General features: G+C 43.4%; 1 protein-coding gene across 2 annotated transcripts in view; it reads right to left on the bottom strand.

The window, feature by feature from the left end:
• Window positions 1–23,951, bottom strand: part of VPS8 (VPS8 subunit of CORVET complex) — a 75,058-nt gene that overhangs the window by 5,169 nt on the left and 45,938 nt on the right. For both annotated transcript variants that reach the window (XM_032192880.1, XM_032192881.1), the window contains 9 exons: window positions 20,913–21,054; window positions 20,097–20,186; window positions 19,627–19,669; window positions 18,858–18,961; window positions 17,362–17,440; window positions 15,864–15,946; window positions 8,996–9,076; window positions 7,379–7,548; window positions 6,289–6,457 (listed from right to left, as the gene is read on the bottom strand). In XM_032192880.1, the coding sequence (XP_032048771.1) occupies window positions 6,289–6,457; window positions 7,379–7,548; window positions 8,996–9,076; window positions 15,864–15,946; window positions 17,362–17,440; window positions 18,858–18,961; window positions 19,627–19,669; window positions 20,097–20,186; window positions 20,913–21,054 (961 nt within the window). The remainder of the gene's footprint in view (window positions 1–6,288; window positions 6,458–7,378; window positions 7,549–8,995; window positions 9,077–15,863; window positions 15,947–17,361; window positions 17,441–18,857; window positions 18,962–19,626; window positions 19,670–20,096; window positions 20,187–20,912; window positions 21,055–23,951) is intronic.

The raw sequence follows: 23,951 nt of genomic DNA, 5'->3' as shown, positions 1-23,951 counted from the left end.
GAGCAGCAGCTGCAGGGAACTGAAGCACTGCCTCACCACAGCCCTCCTCCGATCTCCTTGGGAGCAGGACGGGGAGGGCAGGTGTCTCTTGGTCCCAGCTGAACTTCGCTGAACTTCAGGAGCAGAGCTCCCACTCGAGGCAAGGGAGAGGAGAGGCTTAGCAGTGCACTGGTGGCCCCGCTGCTGCTGCCATGTGAGGTACTGCAGCGACTGAGGAGGGGGGAGGAAGGAGAGCTGTCTGTATGGAATATCCAGAAAGCACACTGGCATCCCTGTTCTCCCTGTGCTCAGCAGCTCACGCTCACGCCAGGCACTGCTGGAATATTCCCAAGGACTTCTGCTGCTGCCTTCAGCCAAAGGAGCAACAACGCTGCTCGGGATTAATTAGATAAACAAAAACCACACAGCCTCACTATGAGCATCCTCACTGGACACTGTGGCCCAGCAGACAAAGCATTTATAAATAATGTAGCAGGCTCCAGGGGAAGCACGGCAGCGTGTGGAATAAACACCACATTAAATGTTGCCCAACTACCTGTGCTCGGTCTGATCCCAGTTCGGTGCCCAAACCCAAGATAGTAAAAGCATCACGCGAGACAAATAATTCACTTTCTAAACATGAGCTATGGAGGCTGCTTGACAGTGTTCCACAAGAGCTGGGCACAGAAGACTAAAGAGGTGCGGTGTCCTCTCAGTGGCAGGACTTCAGGGCAAGAAAGGGAAGGACGAGGTGCAGAGGAGAGAAGTTCTACCCGGGGTGAGAAGGATTCGCTAAGGCCTCGTGTCAGGGGCTGGTTGATAACGTGACCCCAACCCTCCATGAAAATGCAGACACCTCTGCTATCTGTCCCCTTCAAAGCCCCTGCCACCCGTGCATTAACCTGCTGCTGCTGAGGGAGAGATGTTTGTCTACCACCTGTACTTCTGAAGGCTGCCCAAGACAGCCAGTGACCCCTTGGCTCCCACACCACCACTGGCCCGGCCGTAATTCCCTCTCATAGTCTCCCACCTGGGGACTGCAAAGTGAAACAAAACCTCAGCTCCCGCTTATTTTGCTCCCCTCCGAAGGGGCATCAAGGAGAACGGACAGTCTTGTAGGGCCTTCCTGTCCCCTAGCAGTTTCTCATTCCTCAGCTCAGGAGGAGCACAGAGCCCAGGGGAGCAGCAGCCACCGGGAGCACCGAGCACCACGCTGGCTCTGGACAAGCAGCCTCCACTAGCAGACAAAGTCACGCCGTTTCTTTCCTGCCTGTGCTCCACAGCAGATGTGCAAAGACAGGCTGAAAGCCTGCAATGTCACACTGCAGCCCTGCAGCGAGCAGTGCTGGTTCTCGGGGAGCAGGCACACGACTGTCGAGCGGCGTGGAGCTGCACAGGGCTGCTGGCAGCAGGGACTGGTGCAGCTTGTGGGAACGTCGACAGGCTGCAGCAGCCCCGCAGCTGTCACTGCGTTCCTGCGAGCCTGATTTGCAGACCCTCCTAGATTTGAGATGTTTTATTCAAACACGGGAATTTCCACTGAACCATAGAATATTTTCTCTGAAACTGAGATTTGAAGCGAAGAAGATTACACGCCAAAATTTTGCCACCCTTTCTCTTAGCGAGGACACAACACCTGGGGAGCAGCCCGCTGCTTTGGTCTTTGCGTTAGGCAGTCTGGAAGTAAGCTGTCTGCGCCTGGTGTCAGCCTCTCTCCGGTGCCAGAGGGCATGACTTTGGGTTGCAGGCAGAAAAAAACTTCTGCTGCACTGCAGACTACTACATCTGAAAGGCCAGGGGAAGCAATCACAATTCAGTCAGATTTTCTCTTAAAAAAAAAAAAAAATCCCAACAAAACAAACTACCCAGGGACATGGAAAGTGCAAGAAAACAGTCAATTTTGATTTAGAAGCTGCTAAAGGATGCCTGTTTTCCCGAAATTAGTTGCTTTAAATTTGTATTTTATTTTCGGTTTTAACTTTGCTGCCAGCCCTCTTCTGGCTGCTAATTTAAACCCCTACACTCAGTTTTCTTCTTATTAAATCATTTTTGCTTCCAATATATTAGAAGAAATCTTAAAACACAGATGTTCTGCTGATAAGGAGCCAATAATACCAAGCGCCTCCCCGTCCTTCCTCACATGGACTTTCTAAGCGTTGTAGAAGCTGAGGAACCCACCACCAACATCATCTCCAAGGCTGAGGGACAGGGCTCCCTGAGGAGAACGTGCCATCCTGTCACCGTACGCAGTGCTCATTATCTGCCTGGTGCCATCTGGGGAAAAATTCACGTGTGGATCTTTCCAAAGTTAAAAAGTCCTTGGAAAATTCTGGTATTGCTGGAATCAGGGTAATGGCTGATGGTCGCCATTACACTGAGAACAGTAAAATTGGCTCCGTCTACTGGTTGACAGAGGTCATGTAACGTTTTTCTAGCTCTAAAATAAGTACTGGGGGGGGGGGAAAGAGTCCTAACCCTCATTCTTACCCAAGAGAAAGCACACAGACGTGCTGCAGAGGAACATTTCACATCTCAGACGAGCAATACAACATGGTACCAACACCTCTTCAGGTGCTGTCAAACCCCCCCATGCTGGAAGGAAAGCTGCACTGCAGAGGGGTGCCAGAGACAGGCTGCAGAGCAGAGCCCAAACGCAGAGTCCAACAAACTGGATTAACCACGGATCACTCTCATTGTCCGTCCTGGCGTGACTTCACAGGATTAAACTCCTGAATAAAACATATCTGCCATCTGGACAGCTCTAACAATGGTGCCCTCAGAACTCACATCGCTCTCAGACATGGAAGCACCAGAGCATTTCAGCTTAGTCTTTCACAGCATTTTCTGCAGAATTCATGGTCCAAAAACCAAGCCTGTGCTCCTCTCCCTGATCCCTACTGCGCAGCCCGGCAGAATAAATGGAAAACGCTACCTACCTCACCGTAACAAGGCAAATTAGTTTTGAAGACCAATGACTAAGATACAGAGACTATTTCACTTACGTATTTAGGCAAAAGACTATCTACTGTGCTTCTGCATCAGTTAACTTCAATCACCACAACACAAAAAAAAAAAAAAAAAACACCACAGTGAAGGTTTTAAAAGAGATTATGAAAAACAACACGCACAAACTTTCATTTCTGGAAAGAGATAAGGTAAGGCAGACAGGACAGATGATTGGGATTTAGACACTGAAGATTACCCTTGGCAGGACAGCAAGGTGTTAGGGATAACACAGAAAGCACCAACTTTTGGTGAGAAAAATGAATGGGAAAGAAAGCCCCTATGGCCTTTTCTCATTATTCCTCTCCTTTGCTGGGGCAAGATGCCTGAAGCCCCTACCAGAGTGAGGCTCCACGTAAATACAGCCGTCGCCGGATTAAATAATGATTCCGTGCTGGTTTGTGGCACCTCTCCACCGCCCTCAGTTTTAAGGCAATTGCTACAGAAGTCATGCATGCAAAGCAGGGACAGAGAAAACACTGTCTGCTGGGCTGTCATTTCACATATAAATCTCTACAACATTGCAGAATTCAAACTGACAGTCTTTGTTTCAACAGAGCAGAACCGGTACTATGAAATGCACTCCAGATGCTTGGTGGCATCTCTCAGTATGAATCTGCTCCTAATTCAAGGCCTACTAAGAAAATAAGTATCTAAAGTGAAGATTTCACTACAGAAGACACCAGCATTAGCTCGTATCAGGGGACAGACAGCGCTTCCAGGATCTGCAAAGAAACAGTCTCCCCATGGCCTCGTACACAAAACATTCCAGGAGCTTCGGAGCTGGTTCTCTAGGGTGCGGGGAGGCAGGGCCCAAAGCTGCAGGTGTGTCAGTGCGACCTCCCTGGGATGTCCTGGTCATTCTCTGCAGAAACGCCAGGTGTGGAAGCAAGCACAGCGTGATGAGCACAAACCTCTGGGTCAGCTCCTCAAACTGCTTGTCTGCTCCTCTCTCCAGCACCCCGCACCACCCGGCTGCTGGGGAACCAGCCCCACCTTCCCACCAGCCCCAGGCCTTCTGCATGGACCAGTGCCACACCAAAACAAGCACGGGGATTAAGCCCTGCTGAGCTTAGCTATTCCCATGTGTAATTCTCTAAGAACCTCCGCTTAAATTAATTTGAGTTTGCACGAGACCCAGCCCCGCAGTGCCGGCCTGCCTGCGGCCTGCTGCTGTCGGCCTCAGTGCAGCCCCTGCACCCTCCCAGCATCTCCCCAGAACAAGTCTGCTCTGTACCTCAGACTGCTCCCCGCCAGCTGAATCGTTACTTCACAGGGTTAATTAACACTACAGAGCAGCGATTGTTAAGCAAACAAACTTCCCGGAGAAGCTAGAGATTTCAGTCTCGCCAAGTCTAAATATATTCAGCTTTTTAAAGATGTGACTGCACAACAGTTTAATCACATGCAAGCGCTACAGTTAAATATTATAATTTAAATATATGATGAACATCGCAAACTTGGAGAGGATCTGGGCCATCAGGAGGAGGAGGCGGGGGGCTGGAAGCAGTGCTGGTGCTCTGAGGAGCCCGAGCCAAGCTGCACCGGGCCGGCTGCGCGGAGCAGGAAGGATGTGTTTCCCTGCCAAGAGCACATGACAGACAGCGGGGAAGCATCCAGCACTCGGGTAACCTGGCATGGATGTTTTCTAGCCTAGCATCAGATGATCTCTGCTGTTACCCTTTTTTTTCCCCATCCAGTCCCTCTCCACGTGGCTCCCTTTAAGGCCTGAGTCCCCGGCCAGTCCCTCACTTCCGCGAACGGATCCGTTAAAGGGCAGCATCACCTCCTCCCTGCCCTCATCGCTCCTGTGTCATCTGGAGCATTTTCTGCTTCGTTCTGCTCCCAGGTGTGTCTAGGCCAGTATTGACAGGGAGACACAGGGCTTCTCTGACCAGCTCATGAGAAGCCCAGCAATAATAAAGTTATGAGGCAGTGCTGTGAAACACCAGGCACTTTAATGACTGGCGTGGTTTTAGCACTTAATTTTGCCTTTAGCTTTTCAAGCTAAGTCTGGTCTGGCACACCTGCTTGGCACGCATTCCTCTGGAGCAAAAGTGTAGGGGGTAAAATACAGAGCTGTTGATTCTGCCCAGCTTTAGAGCCAGTATCTGTATCTCACTGCGAACAGGATGGAAACAAAATGCCAACCATTTGTACGCAGGCTGGATCGCAGTCGATTTACAGTCTCTACTGGGAAAGCTTTTCTTTCTGTCACCATATTAGAAACTAACACAATCTGACTGCAAAGATTGCATTGTGCTCCCTGCACTCCTCAGAGACTGCTTTTCCCCTAAGTCTCCCTTCAAACAGGAAGCTTCTTTTTTTGTTAATACAGAAGCTGATGGAAGTTGACTAATGCTGTTAGCTATCTTTTGATCAGAATTGATTTGGCAGAAATTGAAATAATCAGCTAGAAGAAAACTGAAGTAGTACTATAAAAACGTACTCCCAGATTGAATTACTCTGCGTTCAGAAGTGGAAATACATTGCTTTGCGTGCCATTTGGGTGGTGACAATGTCCCATGTACCTCGAGGCGTTTAGGAACAAACCCTCATCAGTGACCCTGACTGGAACATGGGACAGCAGAAATCAGCTCCACCCCCATTCAGGATTTCTCAAAGACATGCCAACGAGCTACCTGCTATTTTTGCTTCCAGTCCACAGTACTGGGCCAGGGAAAACACAGCAGCATGCACATTGAGACCGAGTGTCTGTTTGAAGTAGGCGTGGTGAAACTTCTTGCACATATTGACAATAAATACAAACTAATTATCCGTTCTCTTGCCTAAATACAGCTGCAGCAGTCTTGTTTACATGCAAGCTTCTTTAAACATTGTGCTAGCATTTTACGAGTCAAATCAATTCCAGATCCCTTACCCAGAGCCAGGCTAGGAAGGTAGAACAGAGGTTCTACAGTCCAACCACAAGAATGCACCAGCTTTTACTAAAAGTTTTACATAAAACACAGCTAAATATGTTTTGAAGGGAATTGTCCCCATTGGCCCATCGCAGGCTCTCACAAACAAGACAAAGCAGTGGATGCATCTGTCAGATAATCAGCTGCACGTATCCAGCTTCCCTTCACACTGGCTAGTGGTTCCCAGACCTTCTGGATGGACACATTATCTTTTCTTGCACAGCTCTGTATACCCACACCAAAACAAAATTCATAAATGTGACTAGCTAACTGCAGATACTGTTTGACACTGACTGTAGGCTTGTCTGGAAGCAGAGTACGGCATGAAAACAAAGCACTGAAGTCTAGAAGTTAACTTGAAGAGAAAACGTTTTACAAGCCTTACCTGCGCCAAGGATGTCGCACTTCCTTTTTTCAGCTCTGAAAAGTTCTCACTCAGTTTTCCTCCCTTGTTGCTTGAGTTGCATTTATAGCACATCCACCGCATCAGGCCTTTGGTTACTACCCCACACTCTTTACTCAGCAGACACAGAGAATGGTACAAGTGGCCGCAGCTGTAAAGGCAGGAGAAAACTTCTGTTAAAGCAGGGTAATGCAGCCTATCGGCACTACAGTTTGTGGAGGAAATCTCTGGTGAATGGAAAACAAGTCTGTTTGGCTGCATATACACCAGCAGTGTGTACACCCCCTTCATACCTCCACACTCTCCTGCAGGATTTCTAGCCTTGCAAAAGTACCAGCAGATGTGCATTTGCTGGTGCAGTTACAGATCACAATACTAAAGGAATAATGATCCTGTTTTACAGCCACTTGGCCACAGACAGGAATATTACAGGTGCCAGAGCACATCATCAGGGCTGCAATAGATCTGAGATGTACAAATACAGGCAAATAAAACCACAATGCTGCAATTTGTTCTGGGACAACAGGTATCCATTGGGCCCCAAGACTTCCCCAGCACAAAGCACTGTATTTGGCACAGAACAGCAGTAGGTCAGCTGGCAGCAACACACAGTGCCCCTGGTTTTACTTGCTGCATCCAGTTTTCAGACCATTTATGTGTTATGAAGCTCTGCAAAGAGTTTCTGCTCTGTTTTACAGCATTGCTCAGTAGGGGCTCACAGGTGGTTTAGGGTATCGATGAGGACTGTGCTGTCCATGTACATCAGAGAATCACCTTCTGCTAACACATGCTTTGCCACAAGAGCTGGCATGAATTGACAGCTTCCTGAACTGCTCTCAGAAAACTGTAAGGAATTTTTTTTTTTTTTCAGCTAAGACAGAGGTGGCTAAATGCAAAGAATCAGGCTCTGATCAGTTTGACTGGCCAGCCCATTCACAGTGCGAGGGAACAGGAGATACATGCCCACAGGAACACATACCATTACTTAGAGAAGACCAGTAGCTTTTAAAATTATTTTTTATTTTAAACTACTAACATGAACACATCTGTGAATCTATCCTCTTAACTTTACCTGAAAACAATGATTTCATCAGCAGTTTCTTGCCTTCTTTTGTACTGCTGTAGACAAATGCAGCAGTAATCCTGCTTTGGGGTAAGCCCTCTAGTGACAGAAGCTCTTAGGTTACACAGCGACCAGTGGAGATCATGGTTTAAAAGATTCGTAGTTGTCTCTAGAAGGGTCTGTGTGGAAGACAATATGCAGAGTACCTAAGTCATTGTGTCATCTTCACAGTGCAGAAAATCCACAATGTTCAGTTCTTCATAACAAGTGGCTTATCAGATTGCTAAGAACAAACCCAACCACACAAAATTGCTTCTTTTTACATTTTGTAGCTGCTGTCTTCAAAATACTTACCTTTTTACCACAAGTTAATGCCGACGATACCTTTTCACTCCTAAATAGATAGATAAGTGCTTTATTGATTTTTGTCTGAGAGCATTAAAAGAGATGTGGGAGAGCAAGCTCATCTTGTCATCTTCTGTATCAGGCTTCTTTTCCCCTCTACCTGCTAAGTTACTGCATACAACCCCCTATTTTATTAGAAATGTACAGAGAAAAATCAAAGTCCAATGCACTATCACAATTAAAATATGAAAGAACACTGCATCTCTCTCATCTGCTAGCTCTTCCCAACTGAGAGCTTTATTTCTAAGAACCAAAAGCAAAACACCCTTAGTTTTTAGAGGCCAGTGCTTCCTTAAGCAACAACAAAACAGGTATCAGGGATAGGTGCTTTGATCTGTGACTTATTGATGCCCTCTGATACAAACTCACCAAAGGCTTCAGAGGTTGTATTGGTGGTTCCTTAGAAAGACAAAAATCAAAGGCAATGGCCTGGTCCGTATAATGAATACGCAGCCTTTACCAGACAACTGCTATCAACAACAGATCAGAGAGCCTGTGCTGCTCAGAGCAGACCTTCCTCAAAAACTCAGAGAATCTCTCTTTACATTTAGTCCTCTACAGTAAAGCTATTCCCCATTTTATTTTTAAATTGGATGATGCTGCATGGAGGCCTGAGCACTAGCTACAATGGTAGCGCCTTATGGTAGAAAAAACAGGAGACAGCGAGTTTGGAGGAAGACTACACATTCTGTTTCAGGAAAAATGACCTTTAGAAAACGTAGAAGGTTGGAGACTCTCTGGGATTTAAAACTGAACAGAGAAAGGCAGGAGTCAGACAGATAAAATGTAATAGGGTGACAAAGGAAGTGCAGTGTTACCACTGGGAAATGGCAAAACAGACTAATTTAAAAGGCACATATTTAAAATCACGTTTAAAAAAAAAAAAAACAAACAAACCATATTGCTTTTGTGCCTTTGACTCCCTAACTGCAGGATAAGTTGGAAAAAAAAGCAGGTGTTCATGCTTCCAGTACATTTAACATAAATCTCCACTACAGAGGTGTTCACATCACCACGTACCTGTCGGTCCCTTCACTTGTAATATGCTTGCAAGCTACACAAACTCATTCCCCTTCCCCAGATCACACAAATGTAGATCACTTGCGTGCCCATTTACTTTGCTTGCAGAGAAAAATAGCAAATCAGAGAGAGGAGTAGGCTAGACACTAAAAAGAATCCCTGTATTTAGGGTTGGACAGAATAGAAATATGTGCAACTTACTTGTTCATAGTTAAAAGTGTCCAGCATTCCCAGGACAAGTCCTTGAATTTCTCCAAGTTTCCCTTTTCCATAAACTGGATCCTGTGTGAAGAAATGAGAATCTGCAGCTGAATCACAGGACATGGTAATTTATTATTGCACACCCCCCTTTTCTTCCTCCCCTCCAGATTGCCATCACACACAGAAGTTACGACTCCAGATTTAAAGACACTGCACACACACAAGGCAGGCACAGTAACCACACGTATCGATGGGAAAACTGGCGACTAGCAAAACCAAGTAGATGGCATCATCAATACTGATTACGGCACTTGGGTCAAAAGACTTCAGATGTGACTTTGGAAACTTCAGGAGGTGCAAGAGCTGACTAGAGAATGCTTGAGGAATATCAGAGGAAGCAACAAGCAGCACCCTGCAGCAAGAGCAGAGGAACCGACTCCACCTGCGATGCCACTTGGGGCTGGTTCCACATGCTCTGAGCAGCTCCACTTCCATTTCCCTGTAGCACAAGAGAAGGGCTGGGCTACGAGTCACTGCCCTGGCACAGCTCAGCCAGCTTCCTTATGCCTGCTCCAAACCAAACCTCTCCTCCTCCTCCCCAGCCACTCTGGCACCCTCTGAGGCATCACTCAGCACAGGACAGGAATCCTGGCCCAGAGTGCGCCTCCCGTTCTGGGGTGAGCTTTGTGTCTTTAACGTAAATAGGGAGCAAAGAAGGGCAGAGAGCATACAAATTCCAGAGACTGGCAGTCATTGAGCTGGACATGGAAAAAATATTTTGCACTGCTGGGAGGCAGTGAAAGGCAAACGGGGAAGGCTGCTGAAAGCAGAGAAGCAGCTGACTGGTGGAACGGGCAGGGCGTGGGCAAAAGTAGAGATGGACTGGCAAGATGTGATAAGGAAAGTAACACCAAGGTAGAAAAGTGATGGAAGCATCCTGGAAACAGGGACCGAAGGGCCTAGATAAACAAGTTCTGGATTAGATGAATGAGTAAAAGCAGGAATAAAGCATATTCCATGCTGGGAGTGAGAGCAAGGGAGAGGAGAATCAAGAGCAGAAAAGTTGGCAAAGAAGAGACAAGTAGCATGGAAGTTAGACTGCAAGACACCCAGAGAGAACACCAAAATAGGGACAGAGAGGCAGGCAGGCAATTTTGGACAACAGCTTTCACAGGAAATGTGATGGGGAGAAATGCCAACATGCAAGCCTAAATAAAACAAGCACTGAGTAATACCACTTGAGTACAAAACGGCTGTAGATTTGGGATACACAGAAGAGCCTGACATGCTGCAAAGGCTACTTTTTTTGCTAGGTGAACAGTACGGCCTCAAACAACATTAAGCTTTCTTTCTGCATGTATAATTTAAAAGCAACGGCACAGGAAGTGCACTACACTGAGACACGGTATGAATTATAGAGAGCAACAGAGAAGGCAGGACTCCCAGCCCAGCATGTGCATACAGAGCACGTTCTTTCTGTATTCACCTGATACTTTTCTGAAGAACTCAAGTACATGGCCAAGGAAAGCCAAGCTGGTAACCCAAACCGTACAGAGTCAACCACTTACATGGAGCAAATAAGACTTCCCAAGCCGCAAGCCACCACTTTCAGTGCAACTTGTTTCTTTTCTTTATAAAGGTACAGGAGGAGGAAGAGGAAACATGAACACGAGAGGAATCAAAGAGAGTGCTGCACAGCCCTAGGCTGCAGCTGTTTACCTGCCTTGAGAATGAAATCCAGATCTGTAAGTCCACATTCCCAGCAAGTTATAAAGCTTTCTTCCAATTTGCTGCTTTCAGCCCCCACAAAATTTACAGCCACAAGAGCCTGATGGGATCAATTACTTTCATGGAGGAATATGTTTCATTAATTCCACCTTGTAAAATTTGTCTCTGGGATTTATACATGCTCTGAATGCACCGTATGGGGTGGCCCATTACTAGAAGTGAGTTGTGCCAAGTCAGGAAGAGATCACAGCTACTTTCCCCAGGCTGGTTATTTCCTCAGGCACGGGGACCACTCAGCACCGTAAGCCAAAGCCAAATTCACTGCCAGCATGGCTACACAAACACATACGTCGGGAAAAGTCTGCCAGTATTGGTATGCAAACCAGAGATGCTCATGCAGCCTCTGAGCCAGTTCTGTCTCCTCTATTTCCCTTTCTTCCTGGGACCAGGAAACAAAAATTTCTTTGCTGACAGCACTCACAGAGCTGTGCTAATGCACTATGAACTCAGAAAATGCATTCGTATGCAGCTGAAGCTTCATCTGATTTGCAAGGGGACAGAGCAACTCTTGTACGTAAAATTAATCCAGACACCTCCAGGGCTGGAAAGAAAAGGACAGGCAGGACCCTAAGCAGGTATGGGGAAAAAATAAAAATAAAGAAAAGGCTTTTTGAATCTTTCTGCTTCCACGCTAACAGATTTTAGAGATTCCTTCCTTCCTTCCCTCCCCAGTATGGGGTTCCTACAGGTAGGATGTAAATTTCTGGTTTCTCTAATTCTCTATTTTGTAGGATGCAACAGCTGGATCTACTTACAAAACGTTTATGAAGGATTAGAGCTCTGTAAGGGAATTAACACTCAACCTTTCAGCCCTCATCAGACAGCGTTCACATCTGTAATGACATGGAATTTTTTCATAATGCTCAAAAGGATTCCTCTAGCATCACCCCTATCGCAGTTATTTCAGACTGTTTAATAAATAAAGTTTTTGTTAAGGATGAGCAAGAACATAAATATATTAATCTTCATTTCATATGACTTCAATAGTATGAAGTTGAGTCAATATATTTTTACAGATGCTACGAATCTACCGATTTTCTGTGAAAGCTGTGGAGTCTGGTCCCAGCTCATTGCAAGGTGCCCTTTAGTGCAGCATTTTGCTTGCAAAGTTAACATTTGCATAAGGTATAATCTCTAGGCAGTTGAGCACAGAAAAAGAAGAAAAACAGTCCACTAAAACTGGAATAATCTAATTCCTTTTCAGAAAAGGGAAGATCATCTACCTCAGTTTATTGATGTCATCCACCTTACAAAAACACAGTAACTCCTGGGCAGCTGTTCTACCTTCCACACCAGCAGATCCAGCAATTTGTGCTCCACCACAAAAACCTGACCTCTGCTGCAACAGCTTTTGAGGGTGTTTTCAGACTTCAAGCACCCCTTGTACTTCTGGATTTCACAGAAACGTCTTGAGAAAGAGGGCCCAGAAGAGCTAGATTAAGCACTCACTTAAGATCACGGTTCAGGTGGCACATCGGTAACACTTTCACCAAGCTACACACTGCTCAGAGCCACGGCAGCGCTGTTTGGCACCCAGCTTTAGAATTTCACGTGGCTTCAAGAGCCACCAGGCAGCTTTGCAAAAGGAATATCCAACCTAGGGCTAACAAGAAGGAGACAACCTCTAGTTCAGAAAGCTGTACCGGGGAAGCACCATATATGTACGCCGTGTTGTTAACCTTCCCTGCAGCACACTTAAACGGCATTCTCAAGCAATCCAAGGAAGCAGATGACAGATCACACCATGCAAGGAGGCAAAAAAAATTCAGTGCTAACTGTCTAACACTGAGGAAGTCTTGTTCCTGATCCCAAACAACCCCAGTGAGTGTTCAAAAATATCTGAGCACCCAAGACATGGCCACGCTGTAAGACACGTTCATCACTGTTCACATCATCTTCCCAGCTGAGTTCAAAGCACCTTTCTTCCCAGGGCCAAGCTGTGTGCTGAAATAACACCTAAAGGAAAACTCCCAAAGGCATCCACTGCAAGCCTTGAAGCAACAGTTTAGTAAAACACAGCTACAGCACTATGGAAAGAGGGACGTGGTTTAGTGGGTAGTAAGGGGATGGTTGGACCAGATGATCTTGGAGATCTTTTCCAATCTTAATGATTCTGATTCTATGAAAGTGACCTACAGCAACGCTGGCCTCTCAGTCTCATAAAATCCCATCTAGAGATCTCTAACAGAAATAAAGGTTGGTATGAATGTCACATGAATGGAAAAGCATGTTTTTAAGCACAAGAACAAAGATTTAAGTGAATGGTCTGCCTTGGTAACAAAAGACACTTTGCAGCTGCAAAGCTGAAGGTGTTAGGCCAAGCTCAGAAGGCTGCAGACCTGTGCAGAGTCCTGCAGACGTTATCAGGAGACCCTACATCCTAACACGAGGAGGATGACAAGTTTGCAGGATATCACACACCTGTAGAAGACTACAGACATCTTTAAAGCCTATACTGAAAACCAGAGAAATCACGACGTGCAGCAATCCAGACCATGATTTACAAAAGCTTAAGTGAGATTCTGAGGTAAAAATCCACCTTGTAACAGCCAGCAACTTCTAAAGGATTTCATTAGGCTGCCCAATACTAAGCAGTCATCAACAGAGGAACCACAGAGGTGCAGTGAGGAGGAGACAGCTGACACCTTCTGTGCTGCCCACAAATGAGCATGGTCTGACCACTCATTCCCATACACCTCAGGTATACACAAATATGTAAGTGAATAAAATCTATGAAAGAACAAGCAAGAAGAGGCAAAATCAACTCAGAGATCTAATAAATCAGTACCATGTTCCCTTCCACAGGCTCTTATACTGAGGCTTGTAACACTATTTTCCCTAAACCTGCTTTTGAACTACAAGGTACTAATTACTAGCTACTGCTTTGTGAAGTTACAATAACATTTGTTACCAGGAATTCAGTTCCTGTCCCAAAATGCGTTTATAAAGCATCATCTCTCCCCATTTTTTGTTGCAGCTGCACAGAAATGTTTGCCTCTTAAATCCCTGTTTTGTCAGACTGAATTTGTAAGGCTAACCAGGGAAATGGGATGAACAGGAGCAATTTTCCCCCTACCTCCAAAACCAGTCACCAGATTTGCACATGCTATGCTAAATAATGCCTTGGATATTTCTGTCCATAGTAGCAGTACTTCTCGTGACACACCTTAGGCATCCTGCTACCCTTCGCAATAGTGCCATCACATCAACCATTTCACCGTACAACTGAAACACATTTCACTCTTCTGTTGCCTCCAGGACATGAATTCCAGCCTCTAGCAGACAGTTTTATTTCTGCTTAAGAAGAGACTCTGAGAACAGAAAAGGGCATGAAATATTTGAAGACCTGAAAACAAGAGTTTCCAAGTCTTCCCAAGGGGGATCAGGACCCTCCTCCGCACTGCGATACCTCCCAGCTGTGCTGTCTTCACAGTGGCCACTGGTTTGCACCCCCTCCAATCTGGTAATTCCCAAAACACACCAGGAAAGCCCCCTGCCAACCTCCCCACTTACTCACTCACAGCTCCTGTACCACTTCCTGCCTACATGAAACATCAAACAAAGCTCAACAGGAAACCATAACTAATGCTACTGTTAAAATGGAATGAAACGTTACTGAAGAGGCACTAAGTTTGCTTGACACTTTCTACCCATGAAAAAAATGTATTTTATTTGATCACCCTTTCTATCCACTCATTTACATCTTTCAATGTCTTTAATTATGACTTTCCAAAACCTGAGATTGTGCATAATGTTAAGATCAAACTAATAGGCTGCTACAGGCTTCACCCCATGAAGCCTGTCCCCCTTTTCCACTTTTGCTTCCATCTGGAACAGAAACTGAAGAGTAATTTGGCACCTTTTCAACCTTTCAATTGCTCCACCACACAATTCAGACAATTTCCCTAATTCATCTTCCGTATTTCTCAAGGTTTGCTATTAAATCCCTACCTCATCTTTTGTCTATTTTACAATTTAACAAATCAAATCTGCTTGTGATCATTCAACCCCAGACACATATTTGATATCAGCTCTTTTGTAAAAGGTTTGCTACTCACTTTAAAAAAAAAATCCCAAATTGTACATCATACCATCAACCAAAATAGCCCAGTCTTAATATCTCTCTCCAAAGCCTACAAATTTTAACATTTCCATAACCATCCACTCCAGCACTTCATCTAAATGACTGTCAACATATTTAGCTTCAAGTTTTAAGAACTTCACAGTGGCTTTACCTCTGTAGCAGTGCCTAAACCTGCTGGAAAGCAGCTCTGCAGAGAAGGACCTGGGAGTCCTGGTGGACAACAAGTTAACCATGAGCCAGCAGTGTGTCCCTGTGGCCAAGAAGACCACTGGTTTCCTCTTATGAGGAAAGGCTGAAAGAGATGGGCCTCTTCAGACTGAAGAAGAGAAGGCTGAGAGGGAATCGTATCAATGTACACAAAGAACTTAAGGGAGGGTGTCAAGAGGATGGGGCCAGACTATTCTCAGTGGTGTCCAGTAACAGGATAAGAGGCAACGGGTACATACTGAAACACAGGAAGTTCCATCTGAATATGAGGAAAAACTTTTCTGTGAGGAGGACAGAGTGCAGGAACAAGGTTGCCCAGAGAGGTTGTGAAATCTCCTTCTCCAGAGATATTCTAAACCTGCCTGGATGTGATCCTGTGCAACGCTCTGCAGGTGACCCTGCTTGAGCACGGGGGTTGGACTAGATGATCTCCAGAATCCCTTCCAACCTTAACCATGCTGTCACCCCATAGTTGCTAGTTTCTCTTCAAATTCCAGCTTCTGAGATACCATTTTACTTGGTTTGCAGAAACCACCTAGCTTCACAAAGATCTGTGTGTTCCCATGTCTCCTCAGATTGCCAAGTTCTCCAGGTCATTCTATCAAGTTTTCCAACTTACTTCTTGACAGCTGAACTTTTATAGAAGTACTCTGAACCAGGCAATCAGCCAATCTGACATTTAGTGACCCAGAAATTGTTACATCAGGAATGCACTCGGCTGTTCCCAATAACTGAATAGCATAGCTTGGTAAAAGTTTGTGCACTCTTTTCTTCTTTTCAGAAACTCACCTGTAGAATTCTCTGTAGGATTGAGGGAAGAGCGATAAATGCAGCCATGTTGTTCAGCACTTGCATCGTCAAACTCTTCAATGCTGAAATATCATGCATAAATATCACCAACATTCATTAGGATTCAAGGAGGGGCATCTTTCAGACTAAGAGTTTTATTTCAGTTTGTGTTTTCTAGTATGAAAATCATTTTCACCACTTCTGTGCATGTTTTCTACTAAGAACATGCATCTTTTTGCATCAGGAAGTATATATATAAAAGGTTGATATCACAACGCCTCTCCTCCCATCCTACTTCCTACCTACAGTAAACTTTCACATCTTGAGGCTTTATTTCTAACACTGCCATTCACTCTTACTGCTAACAGAAGTCAACCTGCATCCCTAGTTCATGTTATAATCCCACTGACTCTAGGATTTTCTAGCATTAACCTTTGCATAAAATGTCTTTTGCCCCCCCCTCGATTCCTGGTTCCCTAAAGTAAGAGCCAATAACTGATATATGCAGACACCAGCAATTCAGCTTCTTTGTGGGGATAATTAGATAGCTAGGGCAGTTTGGGAGATATGCACATTAGGAATGAAAACAAAAACAGTTCTGTGGGATCCAAGTGTATTACATTCTCACCATTTCTGGTATCACTTCAGATAATCTCTATTCTGCAGGCATCAGCTCTCAAAATGGATAATCAAGAGGGCATTCTAAATTTAGAGGAAAAGATGAGTTGAGGGAAGAGGGGTGATTTTTATTTTTGGCTTATCAATCTATCCCCATGAATCCAGATATAGCTAATAGTCACTGGAAGGGAAGGAATAGAGGGAGACCAGACAGGATGATAACCATCATATTTTTTTGTAACATGTTGGGGTCCTTAACCATGCATGATTACAATCACTGCGAAGTACAGTGCTGTAATCAAGCAAAGGCATTATTCTGTCCCAAAATCCTAGTATCTAAGTCCCTTTCAAGAGTACTACTTTAGATGTGCTAATGACACCCACAACTGATTCAGGGGGTAGAACTGGAGTAGAGAATTTAGCGTATTTTCTACTAGTTTTAAATACAATAGACAGATGAAGAGATACCTAACAAAAAGGCTAGGTAGGGAAGATGACAGTGTTATATCAGAAGTTTCCAAAGTTTACAAACTTACTTACAGTCTAGAAAGCCTGTGCACATTGTTGTTTTGTTTTGTTTTGTTTTTTTTCTCCCATAGAGAACCACCTCAATGGAACCAGCTGATTAGAAGAGGCTGTAGTAGGGTCCGTCTTCCGCTCAAAGCTAAAAACAAAAACTACCTGACAGCTGCAGCCTACCCAACTGAGCTCCAAGCCAAGCTCAGTTCTACAGCCACTGCAATTCAGATCTACTGCGAGAGCAAGGAATTGAGGAACCAAGTAATGAAACTGATTTTCTTCTGTTCAATCAGCAGAGGACAAAAGACAGCACACAGGCTTTGATTAATATTTGGAGTCACAAAAGAATCAAAATACTTACATTCAGCATAGCGATACTGTGAAGAACCGGACAGTTTCTGTGGGGACATCATAGCCTCCAGCAGGGGAAACCAGAGTGCCTAAAATAATTGAATGCAAGGAAAAAAAACAGTAAGAACATAGCAAAATGAAAAATGAGGTGTGACTAGTATCAAAGTCCATTTCTGAAGGCTCACTTACACATTCTGAAAAACAAAAATACATTCTTATGTTTTCACTTAAGTGGAACAGAACTGAAATATATTAAAGTAATCAGAAAGTACTTGTGGATCTGCTTTCAGTCTAGATTGCTTGTATCTTAGAGCAAGATACTGTTTGATTGGATCTGAGCACAGAGAAGACCTTTGGCTCCTGTTGTTCCTTCTTCTTTCTCACTCTTTCTTTCCTAATATTTTGACAACATAAGAAATCTACTTTACTTCATTCGCAGTCCCCAAATGCTACTACATGCAAGATGCAAACTCTCTGACATAGAGACTGCTTACATAACAGATAGCACAGTCACAGGTCGGCAAATGGATAGAGACATATAAATTCTCCAGTTGGGAGAATTTACGTGATATTGTACGTGGGAAGATGGCCCTTCATCCAGTGACCAGAGTCTGATCTTTATCAGGCATCAACAAAGCAATTCCACTGTGTGGAACAGAACCCAGCGTGAGAGCAAACACTAACTCCATTAGGCAGGCCATAAGCACTCTGCACTTGTAGTCACCTCTTCAACAAAAACAGCAGTTGTCTGTTGCACAATGAAATCATTTCACAAAAGAAACTGAGCAGGTCACCTCCTACACTGGACAGCACTAAGAAAAAGTGAGAGAATTCTTGACTTCCAGACATGCCAGCTCTTCAGACACAGGAACAACAATCTCAGTTTTGAATTCAGTTGCCTACATTATGCATGCTATTAGGACTAAAAATAGGTTCTATGCCACTGACATCAGCAAAATGAAAACACAACCTCAATACAAGGCATACCCAGTTCTCTCTGCAAGAGCTCAGGCAAGCTGTATTGTCTCCACCCCTTCAAGACCAGGCTAACACTAAATTCAGGATTTTTCAAGTATTCAGAACAGCAATATTCTGCAGCCACAGTGGAAGTAGCATCAGCTTTCTGCCGGCATAAAGATGACACAAACTTAAGTATGCCAACAGCTTGATGCAAGGTTACAAAAGTAATGATCCTTTGCTTTCTTTAGTGCCTGATTAACATTCAAGCCAAAATTTCAACTAAAGCTAAAAATGGGGAAAGGATGCTATCTCATCTCCTTCTCCACTACTAATATACACTTTATTTTGTGCTTCACATGTGAGGATTTCTCTCATCGGCTTAAAACCTGAAGCAGCACAACAAGAACACAAGGCAGAGCAAAACAATGGCTGCTTGACACATATCAGTATGGATTAGATGGGGAAAGGAAAAAGCACGTGAAGAGAGAGTTTCTGGAGAAGCAGAGGCCTTTATTGACTTTAGTGATATGGCTTTTACTCCCTTACCTCTTGCTGTTGTTGGTTTAAGTTGTGTGAATTCCTCTGGCAAAGAGCAATGGTTTTCATTAAGGTATCTTCAATGTTTTCTAGCAAGGGGAGTTGTTCTGAACCTAAATTTTTGGGGAAAAATAAATTGCAATTATAGAAATTACTAGATACATTAACTCCCAATCATTCTGCAAAATAAAATCATGCTGTTCATCTAAAAGCTGTTCCCTACAGTGAGCTACTGCATTATGAAGACGGGTCCTGATTTTTGGCACGCTTTCAGAATGCAGTAATAAATAGGGCATATAAGACTTTTCATGTAATCAAATAAGGAAGATTTTAGCTGTAGTTTAGGGTACAATTAAATAACAAATACAGACACTGCATTTGATTAGGTGCACCTTTGAATCCTGGGGCCGATGAAGAGTGTACCTGTGCATATATACTCATTTTCTGTAGGCAGAACATTCTTAATTCTCTGAGAAGTTTGCTTAAAGTCGCAATCAAAATAGTTAACAGGACAGCTGACCACACACAAAATCAGAGTGTTTTTTGTTTGTTTGTTTGTTTGTTTTTTACAAGTTTTGGTAGAGATTAGAGTGAAAGAATAAGGAAGTGCTATCAGTGTAACTACCACAGCTACATGAATGTCAATTTAAAAAATATCACTGCAATACTGAGAAACCTGAAAAAGGATCTCATTATGCCAGTTGTCAAACATGAATTTTACATTTTTATGTTTATCTCTTTTCAAAAGAAAAATGGAATTTAACTTGGTAACTCTTACTTTCATCATCTTGTGTAAGCATCAGCAACTTGCTCTGTAATCGCTGAAAGAAAGAGAAAATTCAGAACAGTAAACTTCCAGAATCTTGATGGAGGTGTTTTTAAAAGGGCTTGGTTACTAAGGCTCGCCCTTATTTTATTTCCCAATATAACTAGTATAGTATACATTTTTCTAAATGTGGAAAGGAAAACTGAAACTGAAACATTATTTTTGAACCACAAAAACAAATTTCAGTATCTATTATCTACTAGATGTTTAAAGACAGCTTTCACAACAAGCCAGAAAAATACACTGAACTGATGGTCTGCAGACAACTCAACATACTGTTTTTTGACAGAAGGTAAATGCTTCCATGCATTGTAGTGGGAAACAAACTGAGAAGCGATGACTGTCCCAAACCTCAACAAAGGACACCATGCTGACCAAGAGCATGGCAAAAATGTCACATTCAGCATTTTAGCATACAGTACCTCAAGCATAACCAGAAAGGCACCATGGATATCTCCCTTCTTCTCCAGTAAATATGAGGAAGCTTCATGAAGCTGATGTTTCTGGGTTATCTAAGTAAAAAAAAAAAAAAAAAAAAAAGTGAACATCTATCTCAAGAAACCTGCCAGCATTTGTTTACTCCACAAAACAGGGACAACTGGATGGTCAGAGAGGATTTTTATCTCCATGTGTTCACAGGCACATTAACGAGTCCAAGCACTGAGTCAGATGCCTGCCCCCACCACTCCTGTCTACACTGTGCTGTTTCTGAAGTTGCTCTATTGCCACCACCAGTGTTAAAATCTTTAAATCTGCATATATACACGTATAAATATCCAGATCGAGGATAGATGTTTAGTTAAAATTTTCATAAAGTGAAGAAACAGTCACTCTCCCAACATCAGTCAAATTTTCACAGAATCACAGAATATCAGGGATTGGAAGGCATCTTGAAAGACCATCTAGTCCAATCCCCCTGCTGGAGCAGGAATACCTATTTTGGCAGTGTTGCTATCCAAAATCCCCAGTCTATATTATTTCAGATACCTTCAATAGTAATCAGTGTTAATTCAGATGATCTGTATTCTGCAGTTAATCGGTAGATTCAGCATACTAATAGCCTTTTCTTATTAGCCCTGAGACTAAATTCAGAAACAGGAGACTAAGTATAGCTAACAGTGGTGCAGGAGAGCAGTTTAGCAGCTCAGGGGGCCAAATATCTAAGAACTAATCTATAACTTCGGTAGGAGCTGATATGAATGCTTCCCTTAGCCCCTGTCTTTACACATCTTTTCTACCTGGATGGTTTCTTCCAGCCTGCAGCATTCCACAACTTTAAGCGTCTCCAAAACCTCATCTGGGCTGTACTGACACAGCAGCTCAATGAACTGCTCTGTGATGCTGGGTGGTAAATGAATCAAGTCTTGGTTGATGCCTTCTCTGGAAAATAAAAGACACGGGAGACAAGTCAAATTCTAGTTCAGAAGTTTGACTGGAAAGAATTTTTAACTCAGTTGTGTGTTGTCTCTTACACTTTATACCCAAGTAAAAAATCTGTCTGTAAGAGAAAAATTATGCTGTCTCTACTAGTTACTAGTGCTAGATATCTGTTAGGAGGCATTTCATTTGTTCCACAACGCATTCTACTGATGCTTCAGTATAAATTAGACTATCAAAGACCCCTGTGAAACAAGATCCCGGCACAGACACTTCGTCAGCAATTCTATAGCAAAGACATGCAAAGAAGTCATGTAATTTCTTTGATGCAGCCTTATGGTCTTTGAGTAGGTTTTTTTAGATGCTGATCATCTATTTTTCCTACAGACTCTCTCTGAATATTCTTGAAGAAATACTGCTTTCTGCTTACTGTTTCTGAAACTGTTCTTCGCTCCACTTTACCACATTTTAATGTTTCATCTGCTAGAATACAATCCCCTCTCCTAATTCACTGAGATATAACTTCATGCTTCTTTTAGGGAAACATCCCTGTTTTTATTTAGTGGTAGTTCTCAACCCAAACAAAACTAGTGAATTTTTCTTGCTCTAATGGACTCTAACTCCATGCACACTACAGTCATCAGTAGAGCACATTTCCCAACTGTAAGACTTCAAACCAGACCCTGCACATTGTTCAGCACCAAGCCAGAGGCTGCGTCTTCTCTCAAGGGTTTCGTAATCGTCTGCCCCAGAGAACCATATTAAACTGGAAGGAAAAACATCTGCCTCATCTCCCCACGTGGGACCTGTTTAATCAACACAAGCAGATAAAATCTCCAATTGCTGCTGTTACCTGCCTTTGCTGCCTCCCTGATCTCCTCTAACTGTCACAAGTGACACTGCCAGGATGGTCAGGCACTGTTCTGGCTAGGACTGTGGATAATGCTGCCTGGCCTGAGCTGCTCGGAAGGCCAGACTAGGGTTTCCCATCCAATTCTAGTCTCGATAACTTCTGTAGGCAAAGCTCAGATCACAATTAAACTCATTTATTAAAGCTGTTCCTCTAAAATAAATTTCTCTAAATCCTTTCCAGCAGCAGCTGTTGGCACTGTGGTGGTTCATGTAGTTTTCCAATTTCCAATTTTCCAATCCCTTGGCTTACTGAGTAAACTTGTAATGTGGGGGAAACAGAGCAGAACCCTGACACCAGTCCCATGACTGTCCTTGTGTCCTGTTTTCTACTCATCTTGTTTCTAAAGAGAAACAAGAAGCAAGAGATTTCCAAGAGCTGGAATGATACAGATGATCCCTTCCTAGAGACAAACATAACACTTACAACCCTTCAAAGTGAACAGCAATTCACCACCACTGTGGAATAAACTTCACGTGGCAATTCTAGGATTGATGCATTACACAGTGAAACTACAGTTCATCCTCTGTTAGCATATTTATTAATAAGCCTGTTCTGAAGCTCGTGATAGGAAAGAAAACAGGTCAAGGTATATATTTAGCTTTGTTACCTTTCTGAACAGAAATTCGTAATCAGAAGGTATGTGGATGTGCAAACCCCACAGCCACAGGGTGGAAAAAGGTCTAACATACCACATGACCCTGTAATTTCCTGGGAGCTACAAGAATTATCATCATCTAAGAAAGACCTCCATGCCCCTATCAAGCCCAAAGAAGCTTATTGTAATCACAATGTCAACTGCTTGATTAATAAATGGCATTTGCCCAGAAATGAAAGCCTAACGCAGCGACGGATCGGTGTCCAAAATATGTACACAATTATACAAAAATTGGTATCCAAACTATTGTGTTTGGATATCAAGTAAAGAATCATTCTTTACATCAAGTAAAGAATCCTAAAATCTAATAAAAAAGAAACAACAGATAACCTCCTGCACTCACCATCCACTCCTTCCACAACACAAAGCCTATAAACCCTGTCCATACCTGCAAGAACGAGTGTTCTACCCTTTTTGATACTACACTGGAGAGAGAAAAAAAAAAAAAAAAGCACTTTGTCTAAAATGATTTCTGTCATGCCATTTCTAGCATGTCATACAATTTCAGTATGAGAACAAACTTCTAGTTTGGAAATAACTCTGGCACCCGCTATTCATGGCTTATGAGCAAGCCACTCTTTTCCTTAACTATTTCACTTAAGAAATCCACAAAAAGGGAAAAAGAGCAACAAGAAGCAAGAATGTAAGATTTTGATAACATAAAAAACTAAACAATTGTCCTGAGACTTGCAGGTCCTGCTCAGCTCAACACAACCTGCTTCGTCTTCAGTATAACCATGCCAAACAGTTCCTCTGCAAAACTCTTCTCTGCCATGGTATCTTCTGGAAGGAAGAGATCATTGCTGATTTCTCACAAAACTTTGCACAGCTGAGCCTTGCCAGAGTCATGGTTAGTGAGCAGAACCACTGTAACACCCTACAAGTTTTGGCATTTGTTAGTATGTTAATAGACCCAGAACACTGTGTTGTTAAATATGTGTTGGTACAACACATGAATTTGTGCTGCAAACAGACATGCTTCATTGCAATTTTTTTTAGAAGGGAACTTAAGAGTTTAAAGTGGAAGGGTGGCAAAGGCTGTGATTGATGAACTGAGCAATATACACTACATTCTCTGGTTTTTGTGGCTGCTTATAAGATACGAACCATAAGGACATCTGGTTTTAATTTCCCTAAGCAATTTCTGTTAACCCTGTTTCCTACCTTCCCCCTTCTAGCTCCTTTAAAATAAATCTCCAGCAAAATTAAATGGGCCAAATAAATCCCTAATGCGATTCCACCAACTCAGTATAGTTACACTAGTATGATGAGTCTTGTCCTCCATATGATCAAGGAATCATTCGTATTTGAGACATTAAAGCTCCTTTGCTA

This window comes from Aythya fuligula, chromosome 9 (assembly GCF_009819795.1).
Source record: "Aythya fuligula isolate bAytFul2 chromosome 9, bAytFul2.pri, whole genome shotgun sequence".
In the NCBI taxonomy this organism is placed as follows: domain Eukaryota; kingdom Metazoa; phylum Chordata; class Aves; order Anseriformes; family Anatidae; genus Aythya; species Aythya fuligula.
Note: the sequence above shows the minus strand (reverse complement) of the source record. Positions and strands in the feature narration are given on the sequence as shown.